Source organism: Engraulis encrasicolus, chromosome 3 (genome assembly GCF_034702125.1).
Source record: "Engraulis encrasicolus isolate BLACKSEA-1 chromosome 3, IST_EnEncr_1.0, whole genome shotgun sequence".
Taxonomy (NCBI): domain Eukaryota; kingdom Metazoa; phylum Chordata; class Actinopteri; order Clupeiformes; family Engraulidae; genus Engraulis; species Engraulis encrasicolus.
The window spans coordinates 47,314,228-47,323,957 of record NC_085859.1 but is presented as its reverse complement, the minus strand read 5'-3'; the positions used below and the strand labels follow the sequence as shown (position 1 = coordinate 47,323,957).

Here is a 9,730-nt window from a genome sequence, read left to right as displayed (position 1 = left end):
TGATTCTGTCTGTCCGTCCATCTTTGGGCATACATGAGTCTCCTTGTGCCAGTAAACGTCTCTCTGACTAAATTAAAGATGCGCTGTGTAACTTGTGTTGTAGACTCTAGGCCAGCAGCAGCAGGAGTGGGCTGATGAGGAGGCTGTGCAGCAGCAGAGGAGGCAGCAGCTGCAGGCCCAGCTGCAGGCTCTGGAGGGCGCTGTGGCGGAGCGGGTGCAGCGCATGGAACACCTCACCGCAGAAGAAGCTGAGCTGCAGGACAGGAGGAGACTGCTGCACACCGAGGAGGAGCAGCACAGGCTTAAGGGTCAGTCACAGATTCAGCACGAACCTGCATTACTCCGCGAACACACCAGGGGCGACCTAGCTACAAAAAGATTGCTGGACTGTGTTCGTAGCAAGAGCGGCAGGTGTATAAGATGTGACAGATGGAAGCATTCCGACATTTCAGTTGGCTGCAGTGGCTGTCGCCAAACCGCATCATAGCTAATTCGCTAGAGCTAATAATTCGTACAATAGCTAAAATTCTCTGAGGTTCAACTACACACTGTTGCTGAAGTCGCTCGAGTTGCCCCTTGTCGCCCAAACCACTTTTGTCGATTCTGTCGCCAGTGACTCAACACAGAGTCATCTCCGGTGTCGATCAAGTCACGTCTGGTGTATACCTGAAGTGAGTGACCCAAATTCGTTTTCCTTCACCAAATGCGACCCGTATCCGATCTTTAATAGACAGTCTGAAGGATGCAGATCCATGTTTTTTTTTTCAAATGCAACCCAGTAGGGGTGTGACGAGATGCTCTGCTCACGAGACGAGACAAGACACGAGACTGGGTTCATGAGATCGAGACGAGATTTTAAGAAAACTGAATGACAAATCATATGACTGGACAACAGACTTACTTAACAGAGATGTACATGCATTTTAAAATGTTTTATTATAACTCACGCATGAACTTTCAATAAACTCCTTCCTTTACAAATTGAAATGAAAAAAATAGGGCTGTAAATAGATTTTAAAATAATCTAATTCATTACAGAATTTGTAATAAATTAATCTCATTTAATCTCATTTTTATCATCCCCATATGTGATACTTGGCATGAGAGAGAAAAGTGGGGAAAGGATTAGGGCTGCAACTAACGATTATTGGGAGTTGGAACATTACATTACATTACATTACATTACATTGCATTTGGCAGACGCTTTATAACCAAAGCGACTTTCAAAAGAGGACATAATCAAGATAACATCACAAGCAAATACAAAGTGCACAGGAGATATACAGAACAACAAGTGCAATTACAAAGAGGGGTTAGTTTTTTTTTTTTTTTTTTTTTTTTTTTTTTAAATAAAGAGGAAATAACGAGAACACACACACACAAACACACACTCACAAACTAAACTAAACTAAACATCATGTCAGGATTCTGCCCTGGGGCAAGGCCAGTTCAATCATTAGTCTAGTAGATTCTCTCGATAGAGGAACAGACAGTGCAAACACAGAGTTAAAATGCAGTAACTTGGAAAAACTTTCCAGCCATGAACAGTTTCATTGATAGAGAAGCTGTAGATTATTTTCTCACTCAGGCAGCATTCCTGCAGTGTCACTGGCTAAGTCAACCTACCACACAACAACTGTAACTGTAACCTCAACATTTAGCTCTGTCTAGCTCTCTTGTTCTTATATCAGTGGTGGATCTAGGTGGGTGTCATTGTGCAAGATAAATGCCCTAACAGTTCATTAATAGTTCGCTATTATTATGCTAATTGGACCGCTAGTTAGCTGATTAGCGTTAGCTACATAGACTTTGCAATTGCCAATAGCTCCCACTGAAGAACTGACAGCTTTCTTACCTGGAACAATAGTTGGTTTTGCCAACTTCAAACAATGGGACAGGAAAGGATTCCACATTTTGCAATTTGTGGTCCATGATTACAAATCCCCATCACCAATTATTCCATAATTCCACTATGAATTGATGGTTTATTGGTGAAATGTGCACTGCTTTGGCTACTTTGCTTGCTGTCACCGTTGTGTGAGATCAACGTGGGGCTCGATTAACTGCGAATGCTCACCTGGAGTGCTCACCGCACTCACAAACTGACTTGATTTGAAACACCTTGTACAACCATAGCTCAAGTGTTTGAGAATACACTCACACACAAGAATGAGTCTCAGAAGTGTTTCCGTTGGTTTCTTGATGTATTTACTGTGTGAATGCACGGCATCAGTGCGCTACTAGTGTAGATCACTTCGCCGGTATGGCACTATAGCTCCATAACATAGCATAACATAGCACAAAAAGTGCATGCATGATTAATTTAGTGCGGCGGGATGCTCGTGTCGTCGAACCGTAGTGCAGTGTACTAATTTCCAAAGTGTAAAATTGAACTGAAGACGCACCATGTGTCTCCTCTAGCTGACGTGAACAGCTGTATCATGCCATCCCAAGTTAATCGAGCCCCACATTTATTTTGCACACAAGTGGCAGTGACTGTAAATTGAAGGTAATTTTGTGTGTGCGCGCGCGTGTGTGTGTGTGTGTGTGTGTGTGTGTGTGTGTGTGTGTGTGTGTGTGTGTGTGTGTGTGTGTGTGTGTGTGTGTGTGTGCTGTGTGTGTGCAGGCCAAGAGCTGTGTGAGTGGGAGTCCAGGCTGGACCAGCAGCAGCGGGAGCTGGAGGGCCAGAGGGGGGAGCTGGAGGGCCAGAGATCCAAACTACACAAGCTCCAGAGCCACCTCAAGAGGCAGACACACACACTGCAGCACACACAACAGGTGACACATGCACACACACACACACGCACACACACACATATGCACACGCACCACCATCATCATCATCACCATCATCAACATACATACACACACACACACGTGCATGCACTTACACATCACCATCATCATCATCATCATCACACACACACGGGTGGTTGACGTGACGCCTTGTTTTTTTCGTAACATTGGTTAAAAACCTACAAAAATGTTATTTTTCCTTCAAAAAACAAATGTCAATGAAAGAAGATGTGGTAAATTATGTTTCATATTAGTCTTAGATGAGAAGAAACATTTTTTTAAAGATTTATGTAAAGGTTTATATGTCAAATATCCTGCGGTGTGACTGTAACATTAATGAAACCTGGAATATAATATATATAAAAATTAACCAACAACATTTTTAATAATGTATGAAGCATTTGGCATGATTGAATAAATATGAACTTTATATTAAGATATGTGAATGTGAAAAAAACTCAAGACAGTAATATTAACTAGATTGCATTTCCTCACAGAAAATGCTGGAGTATGCTTGCCCTCCATGCATTCGCTGCCCCTCATGCATGCGTTGCCCTTTATGCATGTTGCCCTTCGTGGAGGTTGCCCTTCATGCATTGCTCTTCATCCATGTTCAGCACACACGCACGCACGCACGCACACACACACACACACACACACACACACACACAATCTAACACAAACACCCCATAACAGAAAAGTCAAAGACATGTTTTTTTGTGTACCACCCCCTGGACACCATATTGTACACTTGCATATCTTTGTTGTGCACCCTTTGGGCTAAGGTAATAGCACCAAATAGCTTTAAATTACTTGGCTGAAGTTCCTGGGCCAATACATTGAGGCCATTGGCCCATAGTGTAAATGGGGCTGATATTGACCTAAAACAATTTCGCTAATTGTGGCGCCCCCCAGGGGCCAATTTTCACAAAAATTGGTATGTAGCCTTTGGCTATAGTGAAGATAATGTGTACTCATTTTTGTTGTGATACTAGTAGGCGTTGCTGAGATATGAGCTAACTTCCTGTTTGGCGTCTTCGCCGCCAAATTTGATTGGCTCCTGTTCAAAGACGGTTCAAGAAATCAGTCCGTAACTTTCAGGGTAGCTGTATCTCAGTCTGAACATGATCTGATAAAATTTTCGAGACACTCTCACAAAAAATGTGGGAGGGGCGTCATTTTTATTGATTTTTACAACATTCAAAATTGCGGGAAAACTTTCTGAGGTCCAAAATTTTGTCAAAGGGTGCGTTGGATTCGGCTTGGTCCAAGGATAATGTGAATACCATTGTGGTTGTAATACATATGGGCGTTGCCGAAATATAAGCTAACTTCCTGTTTTGCCTCTTCAATATGGCCAAAAAACAGTTATCAAACAATTATCCTCCAATTTGTCATTTGAACTCTAGGGGTGATGTCAGTCATGTGTATCCAATTAAGTTGTGATCTGACATGTCGTTACCGAGATATGAGCTAACTTCCTGTTTGGCGACTTCAATATGAGCTTAAACACATTTTCACTAATTGTGGCGCCCCCCATGTTCCAATTTTCACGGAAATTGGTATGTAGTCCCTGGCTATAGTAAGGATAATGTGTATCAATTTTTGTTGTGATACGAGTAGGCGTTGCCGAGATATGACCTCACTTCCTGTTTGGCGTCCTCGCCGGCAAATTCGATTGGTTCCTGTTCGAAGACGGTTCAATCAATCGCTCCGCAACTTTTAGGGTAGATGTATCCCGTTCGGAACATGCTTTGTGTAAAATTTCGGGACGATCCGCCATAAATTGTGGGCGGGGCGCCATTTTTATTGATTTTTACAAAATTCAAAATGGCGGGAAAACTATCCAGGCGGAAAATTCGCCTTGGTCCAAGGATTCCAGGGATACCAAGTTTTTGAAATTTGGACCTACGGTTCAAAAGTTACCGTTTTCCTGTTGGTGGCGCTAGAGAGTTCGAGGTACCCCCGTGAAAAATACAAAATCTGGTCGTATGACTGAGCCGAACGTTTCGGTCTTTGAACGGATTTTCTATCTTGAGCGGTTCTTCAAAACGAATGGTTCGTAGAATAAAAAGGGGAACCGGAAACGGAAGAATAACAGAACTAGAAGTTCAATTTCGTAACACAAATTGCGTCCTGTGGGGTGACATGTATGTCAATGTTTGTGAACGGGCAGCTGCAAGGCCAACTATAGGGTCTTAAAGACTGGCTCCTAACCAGTCAGTGCCTCAGTTATTGGAGTGCTGTGGAAGTTTAAGGTGACTATTAACCTCTTTAATATGTCTTCATATTGCAATGTTTCTGTCACGCAATGCTTAGCTCATTTTATGGTGTCCTGTGGTGTGACTGCTCTTATAGAAGGAAAAAAAAGTTTTTTATAAATGAAAACACATATTAAGATTAAACACAATATTATTATCAAGTTAGCATGACCTCAGATGTCAGTCATGTATACAAAAGGATTAAAACGACCATAATGCAGTGAATTTCCTGTGGTGTGACTTCATTTTCCTGCGATGTGATATGCCTATGAAAAGTGTTGATGCAGGACACCTTTTCCCAAAAATGGCAAACATTAGGCGAAATTCCACGAACCACTAAGTGCTTTATTTTTTTTCAATTTTTTTCCAATTTTTTCCATCATTTTTCTTCAGGAATTGGAATAATTTAAATTGTGTTACGCCCTTAAATGTCAACCACCCACACACATACACACACATGCGCGCACACATATACACCATCATCATCATACACACACACACACATTCATGCACAAGTGCACACACACACGCACACCATTTATTTCACACTTTTGGGCCCTCCCATGTGTGTGTTTGTGAACTAGGCAGCGAAAGAGAGCGAGCAGAGAGCAGATACACTCCAGACGGAGCTACACACTGTACGCGAAGAGCTGCAGAGCCTCAGAGAGAAGGTACAACACACATACACACACACACACACACACACACACACACACACACACACACACACACACACACACACACACACACACACGAAAACCACAGCTGAGCAGAAGCAGAAGCTGTGGCTGTGTGTCACATTTAACTGAATCGAAAAGGGATCAAACATACATGACCCAGCTTTTCTGTTTCCTTTGTGTGTACTGTACATGCATGTGTGTGTGTGTGTGTGTGTCCGTGTGTGTGCATGCGTGCATGCATGGCTTTCTGCCCAGCAGGAGAAGGAGAGGTGTATTGTGCTTGAGACCAGGCGGTCTGACCGCTGTTCCGTTCCCAAACCAGAGCCAGAGCTATCTGTCCTAACTGTAGGAGATCTCCAGAGTCCCTCTCCCCCCCACAGCCCCAGCTCTCCTCCCCCCAGCAGGGGCAGCAGCAGTGGGGGAGAGGACGGGGACGAGGACCAGCTCAGGGCCCTCCTCACTCCATCCAGGATGTCTGCACTTGCTGCACAGGTACGTACATATTAGGCGTGTGTGTGTGTGTGCGTGCGTGCGTGCGTGTGTGTGTGTCTGTGTGTGTGTGTGTGTGTGTGTGTGTGTGTGTGTGTGTGTGTGTGTGTGGAATACATTTATTGAACTGTTAATTTAGTTAACTTCATACGTAACAGTGTTGACTGTTTTACACTGCAAAAAAAACATGTACTTTGTACATGTGTGTGATAACTGAAGAGGTGTTGCATTCTGTCTGCATTCGTTAGCCGAGAGTGATAAAAGTGTGCATTTTCATTCTATTGTGCTTGGTTGTCTATTTGTGAGAATGTGCACAGTGTGTGTCTGCTATCACAAGAGACTTGGATTGAATAGCTGTGTGTGTGTGTGTGTGTGTGTGTGTGTGTGTGTGTGTGTGTGTGTGTGTGTGTGTGTGTGTGTGTGTGTGTGTGTGTGTGTGTGTGTGTGTGTGTGTGTGTGTGTGTGTGTGTGTGGAATACATTTATTGAACTGTTAATTTAGCACTTCATACGTAACAGTGTTGACTGTTTTACACTGCAAAAAAACATGTACTTTGTACGTGTGTGTGATAACTGTGAAGAGGTGTTGCATTCTGTGTGTGTGTGTGTATGCGTGTGCGTGTGTGTGTGTGTGTGTGTGTGTGTGTGTGTGTGTGTGTGTGTGTGTGTGTGTGTGTGTGTGTGTGTGTGTGTGTGTGCTGTGACTTTAAGGATGAGCAGAGGCGAGGGGAGCTGTTGAGAGAGCAGCTGGAGATGCATGAGGATGAGCTGAAAGTAAGTAAGCCTCCCGTTACAGGAGAAGCCTGTCACAGTCCATCTCACTTACTGGTAAGCCAGGCTCAAACTAGACGACTATCCGCCCGAGTCTCGGCTGAAAACCCCTCTTATGACAATGGACAATACCATTGCAAGCGATTGTCCAGCAAGATTTCCTCATCATGTGCAGCGTTCAAAGATAGACGTCAAAATCGGACACAAAATCGAGAGTTGTGTAGTTTGAGTCTGGCTTTATACGTATGACATAGCAGTGTAATAACGCAGTCATGCATGTTTCATAAACATCAAGTCAATGTCATAAACATGTTATGCCTACGTCATTAAATGACATTCAATTATGGGAAAGACAGCCCTAACTTGACGTAATAGAATTGCAATCGATTTTATAAATAGATGTCGTACTGTCCTCTCTGCAGGCTCAGCTGCGCAGACGCATGTTTGACCAACAGGAGGCGCTGTGTGTGAGACGGCAGCAGACAGAGGGCAGTCTGGATGACCTGCGCAGACGCCTGGACTGGCTAGACCAGCTGCTGGGAGACGAGACCGCGCTCAAAACACTCAAGCAGCACAAGGTGTGTGTGTGTGCGTATGTGTCCGTGGATCTGTGAGCATGCTGTGTGTGTGTGTATGTGTGTGTGTGTGTGTGTGTGTGTGTGTGTGTGTGTGTGTGTGTGTCTGTGTGTGTGTGTGTTTACCTCTGTGAGCATTCTACGTGAGTGTGTGTATGTACCTCTGTGAGCATGGCGTGTGTTTGTGTGTGTACATATCATATGTCACAGCACTGTGTCATATGTTTGCCATGTGTGACACGACTCACACCTTAATCTGTATTCCTGTTGTTCACAGGTGAGGCTGTCCAGTAGCTGGCACTCGGGAAGTTCTGAGCCGTTTTATCACCCTGTCAAACTGGAGCGGCCACAGCCACAAAGGGAAATGAGCTGATTTCAATCAAAGGGTGAAATGAAAAGCAAAGGGGAAGAAGAGCTTGTGACGAGCCTCGTGCAGGTCATTTAGGCTGCAAGTCATTTTAGCATTTTAGTTCCTCCCTTGCGTGCCTCAGTGTCGCTCCTCCTCCGTGGAGAACAGGAACCCCCTTCCTGATCCTGATTCCAATATCCATTCAATATCCTGATAGCAAATGAGGACAATATTTTTTCTGACGTTTTTTTTTTTTTTTTTAACAAGATATTTAATAAAATCTTTTCTCATGAATGACGTGCCTAGCATCACAACGCCGTAGGCCAGAGCAAAGGACGGGAGGAACTAGAAGGATTTGCAGCCATAGTGTGCCATTGTTGGTTGGCCAAGCAAAGGGAAGGGCTAACCAATCGTAATGCATGCTGCAGATCAGATGTGCACACAGCCAATGGTTGATAACGCAGAGGGAAGGGCCTATACAGGGGTTTCCCATTTACAAACATTCGGCAAAATCGTGATGAGCCACTGGGCTCGGTCGTGACGACGCAGTAAGATTTTTGCTGGAAAATTCTAACCAGAATGCATCAAACTGGCAAAGTGCGCATGCCCACTGCCTAGCAAAAATCTTACTGTGTCGTCACGAACGAGCCTAATGCTTCACTGCTGCTTAGCATCTTGCCCCTCCTCACAGCGTGAATGGGCACAATCGTGATGAAGCAGTGTTGCTTTTGCTAGGCAGTGTGCATTCGCACTTGGCCAGTTTGATGCTTTGTGGTTAGAAAATTCTAACTAGAATACATGAAACTGGCAAAGTGCACATGCCCACTGTCTAGCAAAAGCAACACTGCTTCATCACGATTGTGCCCATTCACGCTGTGAGGAGGGGCAAGATGCTAAGCAGCCAACCATTTGAGTGCATTTTTTGAGTGACAGCAGTTCCTAACAGTGTGAGGTTGAAGAGTGCGCTGCCAGGAATTGTTTACAAACAGGAAACCCATGTATTCAGGGGTTTCCTGTATACAAACATTCGTGCTGTACACGCAGCTGAGGGTGCCTTAGTAACCGCTGATTGTTTGAAATCCACTGTCACTCAAAAGCTGCGCTCACGTGATTGGCCACTTTGTTTTTTGCTCCTCTGCATTGCTGAATGTTTGTAAACGGAGAAACGCATGTATGTAACAATTATGCAGCAAGTCATCTTTGGCTGATCACACAAAGGGAACGGCCTAACCAGTGATGAGCATACTGCAGATCATGTGACTGCAATAGTCTTGCACTACCTCAACAAAGGTTCAAGAGAGGAACGTAGTGCTTCAGGATTTTTGCTATGAGATTCAGAGTGTTCCCGATGAGACTGATATGATGCTATGATATGAGATGACCTTACATTTTGCAGCAAAGACCACCATGCCTTAAAAATGAAGCTTTATATAATACTTATTATACAAAGTACATGTACAGTATGTGTGTGTTTCAACGAATATTTTTGAAGTCTGAGATGTGAACTATTAACATTGCCTTGTTTGCCCAGCACTTTAGTGAGTAATAAGCACTTGTGTGTCCTATATCTGAGTCACAAAGTCTGATGGATCCTGTGAAAAAAAAATGTTGTGTGAAAACAGTGATTCTGAAACAGGTTATACTATGTTCTTGGAATAACTTACTACTTATCTTCAATGAAATACAGCTCGTGTTTTTTTACACACTTTTGTGTTGTTGTATTCTTTACATACAAGCACTAGTTGTGCCCGTGGTAAAGCCTTGGGAGAAGAGACATCTTTCCTGAAAAGTGCACAGAGTTCCCTGTACA

General features: G+C 43.8%; 1 protein-coding gene across 3 annotated transcripts in view; it reads left to right on the top strand.

Moving 5' to 3' along the window:
- The window catches only part of cntrl (centriolin), a 52,547-nt gene extending 43,954 nt beyond the window's left edge, over positions 1–8,593 (top strand). For 2 of the 3 annotated variants that reach the window (XM_063195541.1, XM_063195539.1), the window contains exons 37-43: positions 104–308; positions 2,627–2,778; positions 5,642–5,728; positions 5,993–6,229; positions 6,937–6,999; positions 7,419–7,574; positions 7,849–8,593. In XM_063195541.1, coding sequence (XP_063051611.1) covers positions 104–308; positions 2,627–2,778; positions 5,642–5,728; positions 5,993–6,229; positions 6,937–6,999; positions 7,419–7,574; positions 7,849–7,944 — 996 coding nt within the window. In that variant the 3' untranslated portion in view covers positions 7,945–8,593. The remainder of the gene's footprint in view (positions 1–103; positions 309–2,626; positions 2,779–5,641; positions 5,729–5,992; positions 6,230–6,936; positions 7,000–7,418; positions 7,575–7,848) is intronic. The other variant, XM_063195540.1, reaches the window with a different exon arrangement.
- Positions 8,594–9,730: the final 1,137 nt, after the last annotated feature.